Raw genomic sequence first — 22,764 nt, 5'->3', positions numbered from 1 at the left:
CTTGTAATTGTTTGTTTATACACAAAACACAAAGCTAACAGTGAATCGTCTTAGCATGCTCCTTCTAAATCTTGAGCTGAGGCCTTTCTAGAACTAATTAATTATGCTCGATAAAGAATTTACTCGTATACAAAGAAAATAGTGGAAATTAAATAAAATTTTGAAATGATCAATGACTTTGTTTGTTTATACACAAAACACAAAGCTAACAGTGAATCGTCTTAGCATGCTCCTTCTAAATCTTGAGCTGAGGCCTTTCTAGAACTAACCTCACAATGAATCTATATACATCAAAGAATACAGACTTTCTTTATATGGATCAATTGATGCTTGGGGGCCTTAAATTTAGAGTGGGGGTTTCAGGAGGTCCACTGTAAATATCATCAAAATGAAGACTTACATCCTCTCCGGCTTCAAGATTGTCCAAATAAGTCGTCCGGGATAACCTCCTAGAATCCCTCCAATCGAGGAATTGATCGTGCTCTTCTACACTTCTCTCGGAGAAGTTATCATAAGGGTGGTTTGAAGAAAAATAGTGATTGCAATCTGGAGGCTCAAGAAAACTAGTTTGGGGTTCTGCACCCGGCAAACCGCTTCTAAGCCACCAACAGCTACGTGTTTGGTGTACCGTTTCATTTGTATCTTGATGCTGAAGTACACTCTCACAGAAGAAAGGGGCTGACGTCGAAGCTTCAAGATGCGACCGTGACCCATCATCAAAGAGATGTGGCCGGTAATCTTCGTCTCTTGCTTCATTATGTGTTGTGTTGAATGGAACCCGATAATTCCCATGCTGTGGCTCAGCTGGTTCTAATGGCCTTGTTACGGTGTCTCTCCTATAACCGGACACATGGTGTGCTCGGGAGGTATAATCCAATCTAGAAGATACGGGTGAATCTTTTGATCAGTATCAAGCAGCCATAAAGAACCCATATTGTAGCCTGTGCCAGGAATGTTCTGCTGTGTTTCCATCGATAAAAGGCCGTTTCTATCACTGTAAGCTCTAAGCGGGCTACCTCGCCACAATCTACCTGAAGAATATGCACCATGCCTAGCTCCCTGCACTTGCAACATTTGCTCCCTGAAAGTTCTAATATTTGACAGAAATTGCTTGCCCTGAGCATCTGGTTCCCATGAAGGGTAGCTACTCTGGAAACTGCAATCGCAATCGAAATGAAGTTATACGCTAACACAAAACAAAGTGGAGAATAACCATGAATAATCACAAAACTGAACTTTAAAGCAACAGAAAAAGAAATTATGAAAGATTTGAGGACAATAACTCTAGAAGGATAGGAAGGCATTCGAAGCAATCGGCCAAGAAATAATTGTAAGCATTCATATTCAAAGGTTGCTGTCAGCTTTTATCACATAGAATACTAATAATAGATTTAAGGTGATTTTGGATTTCCCAAAAAGTATTCACCAAGCAAAATATGTGCAGGTTAGGACAGAGCAAGTACAGAAATTCAATTTACTTAATCATACCTCAAGAATGATTTCTCCATTTTCCCCTGGGAGCTCCTCCGATCACGAGGCACATTGTGTGGAGCGCCATAATTACTATTTCCATGGTTTTGGAAATCAAAGACACTAAAACTGCAGACAATGAATAATTCGACACATTATCTCAATTGATTTGCACATGAATTAGCTAGTAACAAACTGGTGCCTAAAAAAAATCACTCTACCTGCAAACGTGACCAACACCTTCAACATCGACTGTAAAATCAGCAATGAACTGCAAAATGTCATCCACACGCTGCAAAATAAACACAGCATTTAGTTCTAAAACTAAGATGTCAGGTATAAGACAACAATAGAAATAATGTCGAAAAAGAAAACCCTTGGCACAACAAATAGAAGCAAGAATGGAGTGAGGAAAATTGAGGCCATCTCCTCCAGTAACATTATTCCAGTATACTGCGTCACAACATAAAAAGAAGAAAAGTAAACTGAGTAAAAAAGTAATTCAAAAAGTCTGAAGTAAAGAGAAAAAGAACCAAAACACTTATCAAATAACACTGCCCAGAGAAATTATAGCGAGCCAAGGAATTATGGTTGCCAGCAATTGGTGCAGCAAATTAGTCAGAAGAATTATATTTTGTTATTTGAAAATCCTTAAGAATTCCTAGAGTTGCAAACTCCTATATTACTGGTTAAACAACAATAGGAACCATGAGCGGATTACCTGAAATAGACTTTCAAACTCTATTCGGACTGTTTCAGTATTTTCTTTATCACGCCATCTCTTTGGCATATAATGTGTATGCTGCACCACCATAGACATTGCTCCTTGTGGATCAAGGACCAAAAGTTCATCTGTAACAGCAGCCCGGCTAATAGCTGTTATGGTTCCAAGAACAGCTGCATACCAAAACAAGTTCCGACCAAATATCTATACATTCAAAAACAAAAAAGAAGTAACTAAAATGAAACACAAAGAAAAATAGAAGACTCTGCAAAGATGGAGGTTCAAAAACATTACATGGCCCTCTAACACAGATTCTTCCAGAAAGGCAATGATGATCAAGACAGCAGCAAAGCCGCCAGATACAAATGAGATAAACTTTGCGACAATAGAAATAATTGGTGAGGGGAATTGCTTTAGGTACTCAGAAGCATGTATTACACTGCTATTAATCCGATGTTTGAATAAATGGTCAACCTGTAAGTTAAAGGCAACAGCATATGCAAAAATACAGCATTACAGTACGTGAAAACAAGAGAATCTAGAAGTGAAAAATATCAAATTGAAGAAACAATTGTAATAATTTATTTTTCACAGTAGGTTTTAAACCAAAAATAAAAGAATGTAACTTCAAACAAATGACTAACACTTGAGAGTTCTAATTCGTAATAGCAAACTTGCGAGGTTAGGTAGTGGATCAATCCTTAGAAGGGGGGATGATGATACCTCATTGAATTCCCTAAACATCCACTTTGCCAAATTTGACCATCTCCGGGATGAAGCTGTGCTTGGGTGATTATAGAATTGTTCAGCATGTCTTAAGAAGAGAAAAACCAGCATGAATATGACAAGGAACGGGGAGAGAAGAAGCATAGCAAGCCCGACAACCATGAGCCTCTTCTTCAATGTTCTAGGATTAGAAATGAAGTCCCTTCTAACACAGAAGTTTCTGTAAAAAGGAAAAGCATACCAAAAGTTGGTCATAAACCCCGAAATTTTAGTAGTTTTTTATTTCTTTTCTTCAAAAAAGAAAAACTAATAGCAAATCATTTTAGCCACAAAGATCAACAAAACCACAATCTTTGTCAATGTTAATTTCCAAGTAACATTTTGGAACTTGAAGTACTTCATAAATTTGTGTCTCCCTAAACATAGAAAGAAAATGGATCGGTTAAACCATTAAAAACCCAGAACTACCAGATGTTAAAGACTTTGTAGGAAAAATGAGAAGTATAAGTGTTTCTTAAAATTACAGTACCAAAATCAGCTATTAATGCTGAAACCATGTACAGGATGATGCAAAGAGAAAATACATCATTCATTGACTAAAAAAATGTCAAAGTCACATAGACACGGGCCATTTACTCAGAGATATCCACAACAGCCCCTCTCAACGCCAAAAATGCATTTTGATATGCCTCTTTGCAGAAAAAGGATTGTATAATATTATTGAAAATGAAATATTATGCACTAAAAGATGAAGAAATAAGTAATTTTATTATTAGTCTGATACTAGAAAATCATGACACTTCCAAAGATCAGTTTGCAAAATATACATGTGGGAACCATATTTTTTACAACAATTACGAGGGGAAGCACACACAAAGCAGAAAGTCAAATGCCCATCGAAAATTAGACATACCGGTCAAACATGCTCTGCAGTATACACCAATTTAAGGTCCATTCAAGTGTCTTTGTTAGTATTAGACGATGTTGCATTCCACCAAGGCCGAATTTGACAGTTGGACCAGCACCCGGAACCCAGGTTGAGATAGGAAAAGCAAGAACTCCTTTATTAAGCATTCCAATCAAGTAGTTCTCCTTCCGCATCAATCGCATAACCACATCATGAGCAGTAAGATCCTTGACCACACAGAGTTGCTGTGAGATTTGTAATCGGACAACCCTTTCGAGGATTGTTGCCCATGGCATTGTTTGAATTTCATTGTCAGTAACTTGGAGACTGCAAAATATAATTTTAAAATATAATAATAGTCTTTAGACATTTATAAGATACTGCTAATGTACAGAATGCAAAACTAAAACTTCCAACGTATCTTGTAACTTATTAAATATAAACTTACCTGTTATAATAAAAATAACGTATTCCTAGAGTATCCTTCAATTGTGCAAAAAACCTCGAGAAACAGAATACCCAATAGATGGAAAATAGTCCCAAATATCCAACAATAATTGCTTTTGAAAGTGTTAAAGGGGTTAATGGGTGTTGGTGAAGAGCTTCCTCAGAAAGATCACATTGCTTACTTCCGGACTCAAATGCATCCATCCCACACTTTGCATTTCGGAGACCATTCCAATCAACAAACAATAAGAAAAACCCCGAGAAGCATATGGTAAAGCCAAGGCTCAGAAGTTCAACTATCCATTTAATAATGATGCACCAAAGGCCTTTCTCACAATAGTAGCTATAGAGCCGTTCAAAGAACAAGTCCAAGTCAGCAATTGGTTCCACATTCAGAGTCTCACCATTAAGAAGCCCTGAAGGGCTCTCACTACTGGGACTTGGTGGTACTCTCCCATAGCTAGATAACTCAATTTCAGGAGGCACATCACCCAGTAAGCCTGTTGTCAAAGAGGATTCACCACCCCATCTCCACTTAAATATGCCAAGAGAATTTGCAGCCTTTTGCCCACCGATCATCATTTGTAAATCTTGATGGCAGGGAAAAACAGCCAGTCCATCCCAAAACTCAAATGTTTATGGCAAAATTCTGTCAATAACAAGAAAATCATACAAATTCATATACACAGTAAGAATGCACATGATCACATGCACATAATGTGTGTGTGTGCGTGGGGAGGGTTGGGGGATACAAGAAAAACAAAAGCTAATCCATTAAAATGTACATCAAAACGACTATACAACATTATGAGGTGCACAAAACTTAATACACATCATTTTAATATAAATTTCAACTAATGAAACAACAAATAAAACAAGACATGGAAGAAACAAATCAGCAAAAAAGATTTGTCCCAATCCTTACAGTAATTAACTAAGTTCAAATACCTGTAAATCATAAGTTGGAACAAAACTACGATCTTCACTTGGAAGAACCAGCTGGCAACAAGCTACAAATTACAGCAGTTTGATCCAAGAAACTTAATTGCGATCCTGAACACAAATAGTAGCGGCTACATGCACAACCATTATAAATAAACCATAAAACATAAATAAATGAATATGTGCTCATTCTTGGCAAATAAAGTTCTATGCATGCTAAGAAAGAAGGTAATTCTTGGAGGATTTTAAGTCAAATATGATTGAAAAAACGGCTTAAAAGACGAAGTTAACCCAAATCATATCCATATAAATTCCGCAGAAGAAAAAAAGAAAGAAGTTGAACCAAATATCACGCCAAGATTATCCGTTCACGAAAATAAGTAAAAACAAAAGTAATTGAATTTACCTCCGACCCACCAACGAGCAGCTCTTATAACCCCCACTAAAGATTATTCCACAAAAAACAGAAGCTTGACAGTCACCAGAGGACTCCAAGAGAAAGAAATAGAACAAAAGATTTGATTTTTGAGAAATTCGTTTTCAAAATTACAAAGTTAATCAATTTAAGAAGTTAAAGAAAAGGGTGTCTTTGGGCTTCTCTTCTTCTTCTTCTTCTCTTTGAAAATTAAAAATGAATGAAGGAAACGTGAAGGTGAGTAATACCTCTTGTTATTTGTTTGAGCAGCCGAAGGAAGGAAGGTAAAAGGACTTTTTGTCTTCGTTTTCTTGTTTCGGTGATAGCCAATACTTTTGTACACTGGCAAAAATCTTGGCCTGCAACTTGTTTCTAGTTTATTTATTTCCAATTTTGTTTTGGAACGTAAAGACCAATGGGTTGGAACTCTCTTTTAATTTCATTTGGGTCATATTGGGCCTATTTTTAATAAATGAAAACCGGCGTCGAATTGGAATATCATATCCCTATTAAAAAAAACATAACCGTTTGCGCTACTCTCCAAACAAACCCTGAAAGAATCCGCGGACGAAACGGACCAATTTGGCGGGAATACACGTGTCAAGTGTATATAGCTGTTCCTTCCCGCCAGGAAAAAAACCCTCTTATATACTCCCACCCTTTCTTCCTCTGCCGTATCTAAAGCCCCTTCCGTTATTCCGCCTGTTTACTGTATCCTCTGTAAATTCTCAACTATGGATTCCTCAGATTCTCTCAAATCAACCCCTTTGAAATCCAAAGCTTCTCGGAGCCTGACCTTGAAATCGCCCGTTTCCAAAACCCCAGAAAAGCACTCCTCCCATCTCCCCAACCGTGCTCGGAACCGTGGTGTCGCCCTCTCTATCAAGGAGATCCGGCAAGTGGCTCAGACCCGATCCAATGCTCCGACCGACCAGATCAAGTCGGCCCGAAAACAGATCTTGTCCTGTCCCGCCGAATCTCCTCCACCCAAAGCCTCCAGTGGCCGTCCCGATAAACTCCCTGAAAAGTAAGCCCGCTTGTCATACTGACCCTAGTTTATTCTATATCTTTTTTTTATGTTGTTATTGATTGAAGTTTTTTTGGAACAGGTACGAGATATTGTGCGAGTTTTACAATAGCTTAGATTCTGCAATCCGGCTTCTAAGATCGAAGGGGCCAATGCCGACTATTACTAATATCAGCCCCAAAATAGAGTGTTTAACTGATAGGTAATTTCACCTTAATCATGTGAATTATCTTTTGTGCTGTTTGTTTTTAAGTTAATAGGTTTCTTTTTTTTCTTCTTTTTTAAGTTCTGTGCTGTTTGTTTTATTTGTGTATTATCTTTTGTGTTTTGGTGTTGTTTTATAGGAGGTTTTCATACGGTCACTTGGCCCAATTGAAGCATATTTTACCGGAGGCGATTGAGATAAAAAGAGTGCTTGTGTTTGATGAGATGACTAGTTGCATGAAACCTGATCTCCACGTTAGCATCATTCTGGATGCGATTGACTTTGGAGACAACTCAAAATCTGAGACTAAGAATCAGAAGTTAAGGAAGGTTTTTCGAGCTCGGCTTGTGGACTATAGCAAGGCGCACCCTGAGGTATTATTTTTGGCTTAGTAGTAATCTTTGATTTTTCATAGAATTAGTTTGCTGATATGCATCGAATATATCAATTGACAATGCTGAAAGTATGGAGCATTAGTTTTGGTTTTAGTTCCGAAATTCTGGTTGGTTGCTCTCAGTTGAAGGTAGAGGATTGACACTAAGCAGCTGCGAGTAATAGCCCTTAAATTGAAACCAACATGCCTTGTCATTTTGTTACAAATCTTACCTTTTGAAACTTAGCAAACAAAAAACTGCTTAAATAAGCAGTCTGGATCTTAAAATTCCCTAAGTGCTTTTAATTAGAAAACGTAAATTACCACAAAATGATGAAGCTGTTAATTTAGAACTGCCAGAAACTGGTTTGTGAGGCATAAAAACCTTTAATTGATGAAGTCCAATGGCTGGTTCTAATAAGTCCCTGATCGAATTACAGTTTTAGTTATGTCAAATACATATTGTCCATCAGTTTTTGAGCCTTAGGTATGAAAATTTGATGCTTCGTTCTAGAGTTCTGGTGGCTAAATTTACATGATAAAGTTCAGCACCTGCCTTCATTTGTAGCATTGCCACCTAATTACAATGTAACAAGTCTTATCTCATTCATCCCTGATGAAGGCTTTTACCTTTATTTGGAAGTGAAAACCCATAATCAGTAAAGTCTAATGACTAATTCTATTCAGCAATAACCATTTAATATATTCACAATAGGTCTAAATTAAAGCAAACATACAGTGACCTTGTTAGAAGGCCTACATTTTTTGAGAAGTGATGAAATATATTCTTTTATATATTTCTAGTGCTTATTAGAGTGTGGTTATTAGAGTGTGGTTAAGTTTTATGTATCTACAAGGAGTGGTTTAAGTCTTTTGTAATCTATTTATTATCAATATATTCAGATACTTTTCCTTTCGCTAGTCGTTCTAACCTCATGGTAAAGGACTACTAAGAAGGAGGTTTTTAATGAGACCTACTATTCCTATAAAAAATATATTTCTAGTGCTCTGGAAGGTAAAACTTACCTAATGATGTTCTTACTATTTTCTTAAAAGTACCATATTGTGTTGACTTCAATTATTGTGCTTCTAGTGTGATGAAATTCCAGAAGAAGATCTACCAGAGCCATTCAATCGGTCAAAGCAGAATTTGCAACTGAAAATGATCAAAGGACCTTTGTCATCTGATGCGTCAGCAGTTCAAGGTGAAGTTTTTCAAGAGGAAGTAAAACCACAGCCGCCATCCAATGGGAAAAAATCCAATTCGAAGCTAGCTCTCCAGACTTCACCTGGTGAAGTTAATGACCAGCTACCTGTGGTAGCATCACATGTATCTAGATCGTTTAGAAAGTGCTTTTCCCTGAAAAACTCAAGCAAGGCTCAGGAAACTGTGCAAAAATGTTCAAATTTTCACGTTCCAGAGATGCATGCTGACAGAGTTGCCTCCAGTGGTGACACTGCCTTTGTTCCAACACCATCCCCAACTAAGTTTTTATCTAAACCAACTACCAGTGAAACACATCCCAAAAATTGCCTCCCTGCAACTCCAGTCAAAGAGTTAAATCCGTTGAAAACTGCAGATGAGTCCCCCATGAAAACTGGCAGTATTCAGTCTACTCCTGTGAAATTCGCTTCAACTCCTGCGAGGCTAATGACTGCCACACCTACTCTACAACCACAGAAGAGATGTTACATGAGCCCAGATGAGGTTTCTGCTACTTCATCAAACAAGTTGGTACGCAGACCACCACGAACTAGGTCCTTGAAATTTGACGCCCCTATGAAGGAAGAGAAGATTGTTGATGAAGTGCATGAGATGGCAGGCAAACCAGTTGATAATGATGAAGATGATGTTCTTTCTATTTTGCCTGAAAGCCTTCGGAATTCAGTAAGCCCTTGCTTTTTGCCACCATCTTTTCTAGATCATGAATTCTGCATAGTTTAGTAACTAAATCCATCTGAAAATGTGCCTATCCGCCTTTCCTATCCGAATATTCCCAACAGTCTTACTCGTAAGATTTATCGGCATCATTTAGCATAAAGTCAGTTATGGAATTGTAAGGGTTTGGCCTTGATTGCACGAGTAAAATGCATAGGTAACCCTTTATTATCCTTGCAGATAAAGGAGAAAGAGAGGAAAGCAATGGAAGAGCGAGATCCAGCAATCTCACAAGCAAAGAGACGACAACGAATGATTGCCTGCCTGCCTAAGCTCTTCAACATGGTCCATTATCTATTCCAGTCCATAAAGCGCTCGGTTATTACCAAAGAGGAGCTAATGCACAAACTAATTGCTGGCCATTGTGATATTGCTGATAGAGGTAAGCCTTTTTGCTAAACAGTTAGCACCTCATTATATTTAGTTTGGTGGATAACGAAAACATTAGCAGAACTGCTTTCACAGGAGAAGTTGAAGAACAGTTAAAACTGTTGCAAGAGCTGGCTCCAGAATGGATATATGAAAAGATGGCCTCTGCTGGGGATTTACTTGTTTGGTGAGTCTCAATTTTTTTTACTCTCATTTGGCATTCAGCACATAAAATGTTTTATTAGAAACATGTAGAGTTTTTAAGAAAATTCTTCTAATTGGTATTTGCCAATTATTTGCAGCATCAATAAAGTGTCAAGCGCAGAGTCAATTCGAAAACGTCTCCAAGAGGCAAAATAGGTTGAAAATGAGTAATAATCAGCGCCCTGTTTCATTAAATTATTCATAGCGACACCTGGAGTTTGAACTTTGAAGTTTATGTCAAGGTTCAGTTTTTGTAAACAAAATAGATGCATGTATAACCATATTTATGTATTTAAATGGTATGTGATGCTAAGATGAAAGCTACTATTGACTCTGATCCGCCATGTTAATATAAGCGCTTCCCTTGACTCCTTTTGAACTGTGTTGCAATCTACCAAATTAGCAATAAAACGGAAATGAGGTGCCAGTGTGTTATTTTCCAGCCAGCTAATTATTTGAGATGATTCAAGTTCTTTCATTCGAATAAATACGGGCTTGTTTTTAGGGTACTTCCGCTTCCCGCGAATTCGAACCCTCCTCTGGCACCTTTACCACAACATGACAATGTGAAGAAGATTGCTGTTGGTCTTGATTCTTGATGTCTGTCTGATCTTTTTCCTTTCCCCACAGTAGCAAGTATAAACCGATGATGGCAATGGCTCCTCCCAGGATGTTGAATGGTAAAAAAAAAGAAAAGAATAAGTGCTTTCTAGAGATAATATGACGATTTGGTGGTAAGTCATGTTTTTACCTGCCGACGTGTAGTTTTTCACCCACAATAAAGTATGCAGAGAAAGCAACCATAACTGTTGAAAGGGGACTAAACACTGACAAAGACTGGCCCTTTCTTTTTATTGCACCATAACTGGAGGAAGACAAATATATCACAGCATACAGAATATGTAACGGCCCAGAATTGGATACTTAACATCTTGATCAACCATGCTGTCGGTCTGCGCTCTACAAACACTGCGTACACAGCAGATTGCACGGCCCCCATACAGTTGATCCAGCGCCTTAGTGACAGTTGAGCAGGATATTTCTTCAAAGCAACTGCCTACAAAGTTCACATTTTGATGTAACAAGTTTATTTTTTCTTCTTCTTATATCTATTTTACTATTCATGTTTGATGTTTATGATTTCTTCTCCTAACAATATTGTTTCCAAGATTCACTTGATTGTTAATAATATAAGTTTAAACATATAATTTGATGAAATTTAAATGTTAATAATATTATTTAAAAGTATCATTTTAATATTGATATTACATTAATCATAAAAATATTTTAAAATATTTTAAAATATTATAATAATAATTTATATTAGTATTTTATAATATGAAACATTTAATTTTAGGTATTTTATATTATAATCGATACATTCATTGTTAAAATAGAAATATAAGACCTTTTTCAAAGCAATATTAAGAATATCATTTATTGCTAAATTAAATTTTATGAAAATAATAAAATTGTATTACTTGTATTAATAATTTATCATTGATTATTAAAAAAAAGTTATTGTAGACCTGTCATTTTCATTTGCAATCCAACTTTTTTTTTTCTGGGCAAATAAGAACCGAGTGAAAACCAGTTTAAGTGATATACAGCTAGCAACAGTCAAGATCGAACCTTTAACCCAATTCTCCTGAACAGAAGATACCCTTTTTAGGTGAACCGGAGCAGCCCACAAGCTTCGAAATTCAGATCCTTTGTACAAAGTGATAATGCTGACCCCCGCCAATGACGTTAAAGTCCCTGCAAATTTAGCCAATCATCGACAACCTCCATCCTATTCATGCAGCAAATAAGATATTTTCATGTTAAAAAACCCCAGAAAAATGGTTCATTTGGAATCACCAGTCTTATCAAACATCAATCAACCTGAGAATGATGGCTACGACGAAGGTTAAAGAAGAAACAGTGTTGACCGCAGATGCAACGAATGTTGGAGAAGTGTACCTCAAGCTTGCAAAGTACATGTTAATCGTTAACCCGACTCTGTCTTTCCATTAAAGGAATAAGAACTAAATTTATGGTGAAAATTCAAGCTTTTGGAATATGTACTGCCTACTACTCTTTATCTTACCCTATGAGAGACAGCAAAAATATCTCCAAATACAGCGCAAGTGTCATCTTTGGCCTTGATTTTCTGCAGAATAAAGAAAGGCATCAGTTAGGCAACCCACAACCATCCTATAAATAACAATAACAACTGTACAGGAACATTTCGGATCAACCTTTGATGAAATATGCGAAAGGAGACATCGCCAAGCCGGGGGATGATGTACCGGTAAGTAATATAAACATGGGGATTTAGCCCCTGATTGAATGAAGCTTCCACTATGAAATACAGAATTGTATAACTTATCTGTGCTAGAACCATGCTCAGGTGTGGCATATATATTGCAAATATCACCCTCCTTGATATTTTCATACTTTCGAGGTTTTTGAGTCGAAATGGACAATACTTTGCTGGATTAGAGGCGGGTCTCGGTATGGCGAGGCATCATGTTCTTATGATCTATGAAATTTCTGATGCAGAAAACTTACAGCAGACCGCACAAAAGTGGAATGGAGAATATTGAAAAGAGCATATATGTCCCTTGACTAAACATATTCAGGATTTTTTTTACTACTTTTCAGCCTAGCCGAATATTGTCAAAAGCTTGGAATCTTGTTGTATGGAGAATAAATCAAACAACTTGTTTAATGAGCGTACCATAATTTATTTCCCATCCGTACTGAATGCAGGGATTTTGACCCTAAACTCCATTGAAATTGACTGGACAAGAGACACACAGCATCTTAGCATCATCTGTTCATAGCTATATGAGATATCTCATCTTGCAAAGATAAGTTTTTTATTGTTCAAGAATCATTTTTGCGTAGGCAAGTGAAGGAATATCTGGATGATTTTTAGCAAGTTGGAGAAGTAGATTAATAAGTTAAATACCGTTCATTTTTAGCAGAAATTGATTGGTTTACAGATTTTGTTGACAGACTCAACCCCACAGAATAGTAATTCCTATACAATTTTGCGATCCATCATTGAAAAATCAATTTTTATTCTCCTAAACGCCAATTCTGATATATTCTCTGATGTTCCTTCATGGTTCCACTTTTAGTGCTGAAGCTATCTCCTCCTTGTTGGTTACCTTCAACTCCACGGAATGCGACGACGGCAGCTCTCGGCTCTCGGTGTAAGATTCATCTTTTTCTTTGCCCCATAACAGCAAGTATAAGCCGATGATAACAGTGACTCCACCTAGTATGCTGAAACAAAAAACTGATGAGCATATGATCCATAGCAGTGATTTGCTTCGACATTTCGAATTTTTCACTTCTTACCTGCCCGCATACAGTTTTTCACCGAAGACGAAGTATGCTAGAACTGCAACTACGACCGTTTGAAGAGGATTAAACATGGACACAAAGACTGGTCCTTTCTCCTTCATGCACCACAACTGAATGAAGATGAGGAGACCGGATCCTATGATTCCCTGCAATATTTTTCTTCCTACTAGAGCTTGGTACTTGTTTTTGAAAAAAACAAAACAAAACAGATATGGTATGACATATGAAGTTACTTACACAATAAGTAATGGCCCAGAAATCGATTCCCAGCATGTTGATAAACCAAACACCCGGTTTATGTTGTACTGACACCGTGAAAACAGCCGATTGTGCTCCCCCGATGAAGCTAATCCATGCTGTAAGTGACAGTTCTGCTGGATATTTCCTCATGGTAAATGTCTGCGAAGGATTGCGTGCTTTTAAAAAATACACTAACATAAAAGTTGACAGAGAACTATAAAAACCAAATTTTAGGTTTACCTGCATAATGTACCATGAAGACAAGGTTATGCAGCTAGCAATTGTAAGGATTGACCCTTTAATCCAATTTTCATGAATAGAAAGTCTTTTCATGTGAATTGGAGTGCCCCACATATTTTGCAGTGCTGGTCCTTTGTATAAAGTGATGATGGTGACCCCAACTAATGATATTAAGGTTCCAAGGACTTTCGCCATCCCACGATGACTCCTTACATCAACAACCTCCATCCTGCATCAAGATCATGAACAGAACAATATTGTTCATGAAACGTCCTTAATATGTTCATAAACTTTTAAGGAATACTTAATAGATTCCTCGTCTCGAACCTGAACAAGATGGCGATCAAAAACGTCAAAGACGACACGGTGTTGTACACGGCCGAGACGAATGTCGGAGAAGTGCATCTCATACTTATGAAGAACATGATGAAGGTTAAACATATCCTGTTTTATGGTGAGGGAGAAATATGAACAAAATCCTTTTGAATTTTCATTAGCATTAATTCAAGTCAAAAGTGTAGCTATATATTGCCTACCCGAAGAGAGAAACCACAAATATCTCCAAAAACATTACTAATGTCATCTTTGGTCTGGATTTTCTGCAGACACAAAAAAAAAAAGTTGAACAAATTAGGCAGTGAATCTTCCCTTGCTAATTAAAAAGATTAAGCTAAGAGATCCTAGTTTCATTCTGCGTTTGTGCCGAACCTTTCTATGAAATAAGCGACCGGAAACATCAACAAGCCGGCGAGGATAAATCGATAACTGACGTAGACATAAGTGTTTAGCCCTTCATTGAAGGCAGCTTCTGTAATGAAATACACAATTGCGGACAGAATTTGGACTAGAACCATGCTTAGATGATGCCTGTATCTTGTAAAGTTGGCCATCAATGTGTATGCCATATCTTTTTGCTTGTGTAACTATATCCTTTCGCCTATTTCTCTTGGCTTATATACAAAGCGGGTAAGGCATCTTGTTACTATTTCTGAAAACGATATAAAATTCTTTTTCACCATACATAGATACCTTTGGGATACATAATATACATATTTGATAAATATGGGAAAGTTTGGATTGTTTTAACTCTTACGGTGAATTGATTGAACATCCAAATAAGACGTACAGGGACTGGAAATAAAAAATTCTCAGATGTCTCCATAAAATAAAAGGGCACATTTAAGAATAATAATTAAAATTAAAAAATTAAAAGAAAGTTGAATATTTAAAAATATGTAATTGGATGGATGGAAAATCTAACCTCTCGAGTGTATTTCGATTTAGCAACCTGGATACGATGTCTAACTCTCCAATCATATCTAAGAAATACAAATGTCTAACCCCTCAAACTATTTGAATTGTTTTAAATGTTTAAGTTATGAAACGAGTTTACATTTGAAAAGAAAAGATTTGAAATTTTACGGTTATTTCGTAGCTCAACATGACACTTTAGACCTATTATACAATAATCAGATTTGGAGTGTTACATTATAGTGGTATCAAAGTTTAGGCTCAGTCGGTCCTAGGAAAAGTTGGTCAATCATAGTGAGGTGACAATAAATATGTTCCCCTAGGTTGTGAAGTGTACTCCTTAAGCTTAACATTATGATGATGCTTCCTCTCCTTTATTGTATATTTGTATAGAAAAATTGTGATGGTCGATGATTCTGAGTGTAGTCCAGAAGGAATGGTTGAAAGTCATGCCTCTCAACCTAATAACGTGAGTAATGAGTCCGTATCGAACACCAAAGATCGTGAGGTTTCGATTGATGTAGGGGTTAAAGAGACAACCATTTTACAGGGATCTGACCACTACATCCCTAGAGATTGTAGATGCTATCCCGAGGGCATATATGGCTCCTCTTGTTGCCCCACTTGTGGTCGTATTGCACGAGTCTCCATTTGAAAGACAATTCCTCAATCTATTCTAGATGTGAAAATAAGATTTTGTCTGAAGTGAGAGAAAATGTCCCTACTCGATCGTTATGAATCAATAATAGTGTTGTGGCCTATGTGTGGTTAATGTGGTAAATATGATTATGAGGTTACGAGCCTAAATGTGTGTTGTATTGTTTTACATGCTTAATCCGATGTTATGTGAAATCGACAACCTCATCTCGAGACTTTAGTGGGAATTATTATCAAGGCTACGTGAAATCGAATTTTCATCGTTATATTCGATGCTAGTGAGATTGGGTATCCACATATACTCGTGTGGAGGGGATCATTATCGATGCTATGTGATATAGAGATTCCCTACCTATGCAACTAATATTATGTGATATTGGGTGTCTAGTTCCCATCATATGTGTTATTGTGTGGAATTGTATCTGAGTTGATAGCTGAGGACAGTGAAACCAACATATGTATATAAACTCTAATATGTAAATATTAGTTGATGTTAAGCAAATGTGACATTGATACAAAATTTGAAGCTTCAACGCCTTTAAAACCAAATATGAAGAAATCAAAGTGTAAATGAGTAATAAACTAGACTCGTTCAAGGGTTTTACTATATATATATATATATGCCCACTCTAATAATAATTTAAGGATAAAACTTGATATTACTATTTTATTAATGTACAAGGTCATGCTTTTAACGGGATTTGACGACACAGTGGTCATTTTATGAGGAATCGATAGTATTAGCGATCATAATGTAACTTTTCAAACACTAGAAATGAAAACAAAAACTTATACAAACATTAGTGACCTATTTACCCCATATTAACTAACATTTGTCCAACAATTAGGTGTGGAGTTTAAAGTAATTTTGTCTAGGGGATTTAAAGCTTGTATAATATACATATAACTAACATGTACGGCCACCGGACCTAAAGTAGATTTGGCCATCCGGAAGCTATCACATGCATAACAAAATTAATCAGGTATCCTAGTTTTGTAGCTAGTGATCATTATACTTGTCTGTACGTGAAATCAGGTTGAAAAGTACAAATATGTACAAAAAAAGATCGAAAATTTGGGGAACAGACAAAACATTTTAGTCCAAGTAATCTACTTTTCCATTACATATGGGGGAAAGCCTATAATGCATAAACACGACTCCAACGAAACATGGTAAAGAAAAACAAAATCTGTTACATCAGGCAGATTAGCCACCAGAACATGTTTAGCAATGCTTTTAGGTCACCTTTCGATGTGAATTGTGGTGTGCCAAGAATAATGCCGATTGTACAGCAGGGTCATTTTTTTTTCTCCGTTACAAATCGCGTAAATTGTATAGCCATTCTGGTTGTAATTTAAAAAATTATTATCAATAAACTCATGTGATATTCTCAGTTGTAACTGAAACTATAATCGGTCGTGTAACTTTCTAGAATAGACAATATATTATTTTAGGTTAAAATCCATATAATATAACATTCTCGATCATAACTGAAATTATTATTAATTTAGAATAGATAAGATAACATTTTAGATTAAAACGAATTAGCAAATTCCCCCTCTGCACAACAAAACTACCGTGAAAATGGACTAGAATGATATTGAAAAGTTGGAACACTACCCAGCTAATGATTATTACTATCTGAGTAAAAAGGTAAATCAAGTTGATTTTCTATGGCATATCTTCCTCGTTTGCCGGAAGTTACTTTATTTTTATATTTGCTCCATGGACCATGGCGGTTCCACTTTCCCCCACTGAAGTTGTCTCCTTATCAGCAACCATTATCTCATTACAATGTGAAGAACACTGTTCTTGGTTCTTGTTTGAAGACGGTTCTCGATTCTTGCCCCACAACAGCAGGTATAGGCCAATGATAACCATGAATCCACCAACAATGCTGAATGATTAAGTATAAGTCGGAAGTTTCTCTATAGATCTTTTTTAATTTTTAAAGTGAGAACATTGTGTTTTGCATCTTAATTACCTGCCTGTGTATAGTCTTTCACCAAGAACAAAATATGCTAGAACCACCACCATCACCGTTTGAAGAGAGTTAAACATGGCGACGAACACCGGTCCTTTCTCTTTCATGCACCAAATTTGCAGGCAAACGAAAATTGCAGAGCATATTCCCTGGCATTCGATTTTCATCATATCAGGCTGAGGACATGGTTTGTGAATAAATGTGGATTTAAACTGTTTTTATTACTTACAGAATATGTAATGGACCAGAAATTAACACTCATCATTTTGATCGACCATGCCGATGCCTTGTGCTGCAAGCAAGCTGCCAAGACTGCCGATTGTGCTCCCCCGATGCCGTTCATCCATGCTGCTAGTGACACTTGTGTCGGATATTTCTTCAAAGTAATTGCCTAAACATTTGGAGTGACAATTCCTTAGTTCATTTTGTGCTTTAAAATTTTAGTACTTGGCATTGGTAATTGATTACCTGCAGAATGTACCAAATGGCCCATGTTATACAACTCGCGACCGTTAGAATCGGTCCTTTAACCCAGTTCTCATGAACCGAAGGTTTGTTTATATGAACCAGAGCAGACCACAAGCTCGGCACTGCTGGTCCTTTGTACAAAGTGATGATAGTTACCCCTGCCAAGGCTGTTAAGGTTCCGAGTATCTTAGCTATCCCACGAGGGTTCTTTACATCAACAACCTCCATCCTGCAACACGAACACGAAGAATATCATTCACGAAAATCTCTTTTAAATGTTCATATACAGATTATAGAGTCTTACACTCTACCTGAGTATGATGGCAATTATAAAAGTCCAGGAAGGAATAGTGTTGAATAGAGTCGCAACAAATGTTGGTGAAGTGTATTTCAGACTTGCAAAGTGCATGTTAAGGGAAGCACAGTTTCTGTTTTCATCATCAAGGGGGTAAAATTAGATATAAAAATTATGACTCAAAATCTAATTGGCATAACCATAATTAGAGGAGTATTCATATTTTACTCTACCCTATGAGAGAAAGCAAAAAGAACTCCGAGAACAGTCGAAACGTAAGTTTCGGCCTTGATTTTCTGCAAGACAGAAGAATTTGTAATGCAATTTATAGTAATCCAGAACAACATAGTTTAAAGAAGTGTCTGTATATGACAAACCTCTCAAGAACATAGGCAAAAGGAAACATGAGGCAGGCAGCTAGGCAAAACCGATAAGCGACGTATATATGCGGATTCAACCCTCGACTGAAGGCAGCTTCAGTAAAGAAATACACAACTGCATAACCAATCTGAGTTAGAAACATTATTAGATGAGGTTTATACTTCGCTATGAATGTCCATGCCATATCCCCTTGCTTTCTGCAACGATAATTAAAGTTTTCTGTATGTTTTTTTTCGTATTTCGGCTTGCTTGTTCATGGACCAGGAAATGTGTCCATAATAATGCCAATGAAGTAGTAATAAGTGTTTTGTAAAACAACAAAATAAGCTTCTGTCTTTAAGATTCTGATGCTGAAATTCACAAGGACTGTGACCAAAGTGTAAAACAGTATCATTTTAGCTGCTCTGATTAGCTATTATTTCCACAAAGAAAAGGAATAATTTTGCAAGTTGTAGCACCCATTAAGTGCAATAATAAGTTGAAATTATAGATTCGCAGATAAGTGGGGCAGAGGATTATTGGTCGTTTTCAAACACTGCATTTTGGCTGTGTTTTATAACTTTTCAATTTGTTTATAAGCCAACAGGAGATCTGCACCGGCAATCAATGCATTCATGCGTCGGATTCAACTTGTTTTAGAATTTTGTGTAATGGAAATTCTTGCTTTTCACTTTTAATGGTTCACCTTTCCAGATATTTTATATATTGCAGCAACATCAGCATCAGTGGGGCTGTGGGGCAGTAACATTAGTAAGATCCAAGTCATATATGATAAGCTCACTCGTAATTTCTCCCGAGTTTTTTGGATCACATCATGTTAAATTATAGCATGTAAAATAGAATTAGTGTGGCAAATGAAATGCGTTTGAGATTACACTTGGTTCCAACCTGATGAACTCATTGAACAGTCTCGGTGATAAGGAGTGTTGTTCTCCTTAGAGGAAACAGGATTTGAGTAATTACGTTCGTAAGATTTGTGTATGTTATCAACAACTAAGAAATATTATGAACATATACCATCTTGTAATCACCTCAAACTATCCAAAAAATAATAATGACTTTATCCTTGATACAAAAGCTGGAGTGAAAGGGCTTGTGGATACTGGAATTGTCAAGGTCCCCCCAGAATCTTCATCGATCCAAAACATGACCAAATTGAATCACAATCGGAAACCACTTGCAGTGGTCATCTCCAGGTTTCTGTAATAGACTTAAAAGGCTTAGAAACTGGTGAGCGAACGGAGATAGTCGGCAACTTACGTGAAGCAGCTCAAACATGGGGTTTCTTCCATGTGATCAACGGGATCCCGGTTTCCATACAAGAAACTATGTTGGACGGCGCATGCCGGAGGCGAAAGCGCCGTGGTACTCGTTCGATGGTGAAAGAAAGGTCAGGTTCAACAGCAACGGATATTTCAGTTCATCGGAGGTGGCACAATGGAGGGACATTTTAGCGTTAAATCACGTTGAACAACTTGACAAGGAACAATTCCCTCAAGTTTGCAGGTGAGGGACGTTTTGCCAGTCAAGTCTTTCCCTTCTTAATATATTAAATAAAACTGCATAAGAATTCTTGTACGTACAGGGACGCAATAACCAAGTTCCTGAAACACATAACACAACTTAAGGAGACTATAGCTGAATTGCTTTCGGAGGCACTTGGTCTCGCCCCCTACTTCCTCGAAAAAATCGAGCGCCTAAAATCTGCTACAATTTCTTGCACGTATTACCCTGCTTGTCCTGAACCAGAATTGACATTCTTCTTGAGAAAACATGCAGACCCGAATTTCTTGACATTATTGATACAAGATGAGAATGGTGATCTCCAAGTTCTTCACCAGAATCAGTGGGTGGATCATGGATGTACCAACTGTTAAAGGAGCTGTAATTGCAAATATAGGAGACCTAATGCAGGTATTCCAGGACCACCTTTTTCTATCCAAGTGTAAATTCATTAATATAGCTAAAAACAGCCAGAAAATACAAGCAATCTAATATATTTGTTCATGAATGTGTTAACCATGTCCATTTTTTTGTGACAAAAGCTGATCACCAATGATAAGTTCAAACGTGTGGAGCATAGGATACTGGCCGGACGAGATTCCCGGGTTTCGGTTCCAACATTTTTCTTTCCGAGTTCTGTCGTTGGTGAGAGGCGATATGGGCCGATAAAAGAGCCTTTGTCTGAAGAAAATCCTCCCAAGTACAGAGAAACTACTGGTTTTGAATATATAACCCATTATCAGTCTAAAGGACTTGATGGCAGGTTTGCCCTATCTCATTTCAAGCTGGAATCCTAATTCATGGTAATTGATTAATTTTCTTGGGAAAATAAGATTTTGTCCCTAGTTTAAGATAACAATAAGATGGCCTAATTAGATGCCATGGCCCCAATCAATTTCACACTAAATTAAGAGTTGAAACTACTCGAACCATATATTGAATTATTAAAGTCAACATGCTTATCAATAGGGGTTGGTTCAAATGGGTAAGTAGCTTGATATCGTTTAAGTAAGATCTTAATATGCATGCAGAAAATTACTGCTGGAGACTCAGTCACTAAAATCAAGTGTGAGACGCGGGTCGATCCGGATTAATCAAGGCGAATCCTTGGAATCTGGAGGGAAAAAATCAGCATGCTTAAATTACTTCACATATCAGCTAAATCATATATTTTAAGAGAATGATCAGATAGAGCTAATACTAAAGATGACATCATTATGGCAATCAAACCAATAGGGAAACAATATCACAGTCATCATTTCATTCTCCCAACACTTAAAATTACTTTCAAAGTTGCAAACAAATGAAATTAACAATGCAAACAAAGTAGATAATACTTTAAAAGAGAGGGTTTTTTTCTGTTTTGTTTTGATTTTTGGGATCCAAAAGCAAGCAGGACAATCTTGAAATAGGGAGAAAGATAGCAAAATTTCAAAATTTGTTAAAAAAAATAGCAAAAAGACTATCAATTTGAAAAGGTAAAGAGAATGATCAGATAGAGCTAATACATTATAGCTGCCATCATCACGGCTATCAAACCAATAGGGAAACATTCAGTTCATCATCTCATTCTCCGACCACTTTAAGAAAAAACAACACAAAATACTTGGCAGTGTTAAAATCAGAAATAGTAATCAAAGCTAACAACATAAGCATGAAAAAAAAAGACAGCACAAAGCTAAACAAAACAGCTATGCAGAGGCGGCTTGTTGGGACTCCCTCTGTAATTCGAACTTAAAACAAGAGCACCAAAGAAGAATTTATAGGTTGCAAGTTAAAGGCTATAACTTTAAACCCTAGCAGTCTGGTTGACTTAGTTCTAGCCCTGGAAGCATTCTTTCAGCCTTTCAAATTACGGCCCAAGCTCACTACTTCAATAAACCGAGCGAATGGCCTGAATACCCTCAACTCTGAGCACTAGTGTCAATGTCCCATCTCTTGTTGACCGAGCGCTATCTTTCAAGCTCGTTGAGAGTCCACACTACTACTAGTATTCTCAGTTCCTCTCTCTCTCTCGTAGTGGATAATCAATCGGCCTATCTCTTTTGTAAGTATTTTTGTTAAACTCTTCTTTTAATCCATCTCTATTGGTTATTACAAGCTTAAAATTTTCAACTTTTTTTTCAATTTTGAATGCGATTTCTATCTGGGTTTTTAATTTAAAGCAAAAATTTTAGTAAAAATCGAACTTTTATCTCAAATTCAATCGTTATTGCCGAAACTTGTAATAAGTAATAACTATGAAGTGTCTCCGCGAAGACTTTCTTAATTTTTTTTGTTTTAGATATGCATGACAAAAGAGTCTCATTAAGATGGTTTTATGATGTAGGTCCAAGATCTGATATGCCATATTTAATTAGCGAAAAGGTTTGTACGGATTAGCATGCTTAGAGAAAGCATGCGAAGCTACTGTGTACAGATTAAGGTAAAGTCGGATAGTTGCACTTACCCTTTTTTCCATTCACAACAATTTGAAACTTTTTCTTCCACTAAGAGTTTCATCAGATTGCTGTGAATGGGAAAGGTTGAGTGAAGCCTTTAAAAATAGGAATGATATGGAAGCGGCTGGAGAAATATCAGGTAGTTAAATACGTTGCCTCTGTTTTGCAATATTTCACTTTCTGTTCCATGCTTCTCTG

The 22,764-nt window shown here is 36.9% G+C and overlaps 4 protein-coding genes, 2 non-coding genes and 2 pseudogenes across 8 annotated transcripts; 2 read left to right on the top strand and 6 right to left on the bottom strand.

The window, feature by feature from the left end:
* Window positions 1–213: 213 nt before the first annotated feature.
* On the bottom strand, window positions 214–5,964 carry LOC120167679 (annotated as a pseudogene).
* Window positions 5,965–6,267: 303 nt separating this feature from the next.
* Window positions 6,268–10,139, top strand: LOC120167780 (CDT1-like protein a, chloroplastic). Its single transcript, XM_039176685.1, has 7 exons — window positions 6,268–6,658; window positions 6,741–6,860; window positions 7,003–7,237; window positions 8,330–9,124; window positions 9,356–9,557; window positions 9,641–9,731; window positions 9,847–10,139. Exons 1-7 carry the CDS (start codon window positions 6,366–6,368, stop codon window positions 9,902–9,904), a joined length of 1,794 nt encoding a protein of 597 aa, XP_039032616.1. The 5' UTR covers window positions 6,268–6,365; the 3' UTR covers window positions 9,905–10,139.
* A 110-nt stretch (window positions 10,140–10,249) lies between these two features.
* Window positions 10,250–12,149, bottom strand: LOC120167758 (annotated as a pseudogene).
* Window positions 12,150–12,727: 578 nt separating this feature from the next.
* LOC120167783 (WAT1-related protein At1g43650-like) lies at window positions 12,728–14,491 on the bottom strand. The gene is made up of 7 exons (XM_039176689.1): window positions 14,294–14,491; window positions 14,122–14,184; window positions 13,913–14,029; window positions 13,586–13,814; window positions 13,343–13,504; window positions 13,100–13,251; window positions 12,728–13,024 (listed from the first exon to the last, which is right to left on the bottom strand). The coding sequence occupies exons 1-7, from the start codon at window positions 14,488–14,490 to the stop codon at window positions 12,859–12,861; spliced, it is 1,086 nt and encodes a 361-aa protein (XP_039032620.1). The 5' UTR covers window position 14,491; the 3' UTR covers window positions 12,728–12,858.
* A 2,566-nt stretch (window positions 14,492–17,057) lies between these two features.
* LOC120167781 (WAT1-related protein At5g07050-like) lies at window positions 17,058–18,878 on the bottom strand. Of its 3 annotated transcripts, XM_039176686.1 has the most exons (7): window positions 18,619–18,877; window positions 18,475–18,537; window positions 18,258–18,374; window positions 17,947–18,175; window positions 17,708–17,869; window positions 17,479–17,627; window positions 17,058–17,391 (listed from the first exon to the last, which is right to left on the bottom strand). In XM_039176686.1, exons 1-7 carry the CDS (start codon window positions 18,804–18,806, stop codon window positions 17,196–17,198), a joined length of 1,104 nt encoding a protein of 367 aa, XP_039032617.1. In that variant the 5' UTR covers window positions 18,807–18,877; the 3' UTR covers window positions 17,058–17,195. The 3 variants fall into 3 exon arrangements, with proteins under 3 accessions (XP_039032617.1, XP_039032618.1, XP_039032619.1); XM_039176687.1 differs by lacking the exon at window positions 18,475–18,537 and having other exon boundaries at window positions 18,619–18,878; XM_039176688.1 differs by lacking the exons at window positions 18,258–18,374; window positions 18,475–18,537 and having other exon boundaries at window positions 18,619–18,878.
* Window positions 18,879–19,898: 1,020 nt separating this feature from the next.
* Window positions 19,899–20,922, top strand: LOC120167757 (1-aminocyclopropane-1-carboxylate oxidase homolog 3-like). The gene is made up of 4 exons (XM_039176675.1): window positions 19,899–20,128; window positions 20,208–20,345; window positions 20,464–20,536; window positions 20,668–20,922. Exons 1-4 carry the CDS (start codon window positions 19,899–19,901, stop codon window positions 20,920–20,922), a joined length of 696 nt encoding a protein of 231 aa, XP_039032606.1.
* Window positions 20,923–21,303: 381 nt separating this feature from the next.
* LOC120167797 lies at window positions 21,304–21,391 on the bottom strand. Its single transcript, XR_005520076.1, has one exon. It is a non-coding gene; the product is annotated as a small nucleolar RNA Z102/R77 (small nucleolar RNA).
* A 219-nt stretch (window positions 21,392–21,610) lies between these two features.
* On the bottom strand, window positions 21,611–21,697 carry LOC120167796. The gene has a single exon (XR_005520074.1). It is a non-coding gene; the product is annotated as a small nucleolar RNA Z102/R77 (small nucleolar RNA).
* Between the last annotated feature and the right edge of the window lie 1,067 nt (window positions 21,698–22,764).

This window comes from Hibiscus syriacus, unplaced genomic scaffold (genome assembly GCF_006381635.1).
Source record: "Hibiscus syriacus cultivar Baekdansim isolate YM2019G1 unplaced genomic scaffold, ASM638163v2 tig00111693_pilon, whole genome shotgun sequence".
Taxonomy (NCBI): Eukaryota; Viridiplantae; Streptophyta; class Magnoliopsida; order Malvales; family Malvaceae; genus Hibiscus; species Hibiscus syriacus.
This window is presented reverse-complemented; position numbering and strand designations above follow the sequence as displayed.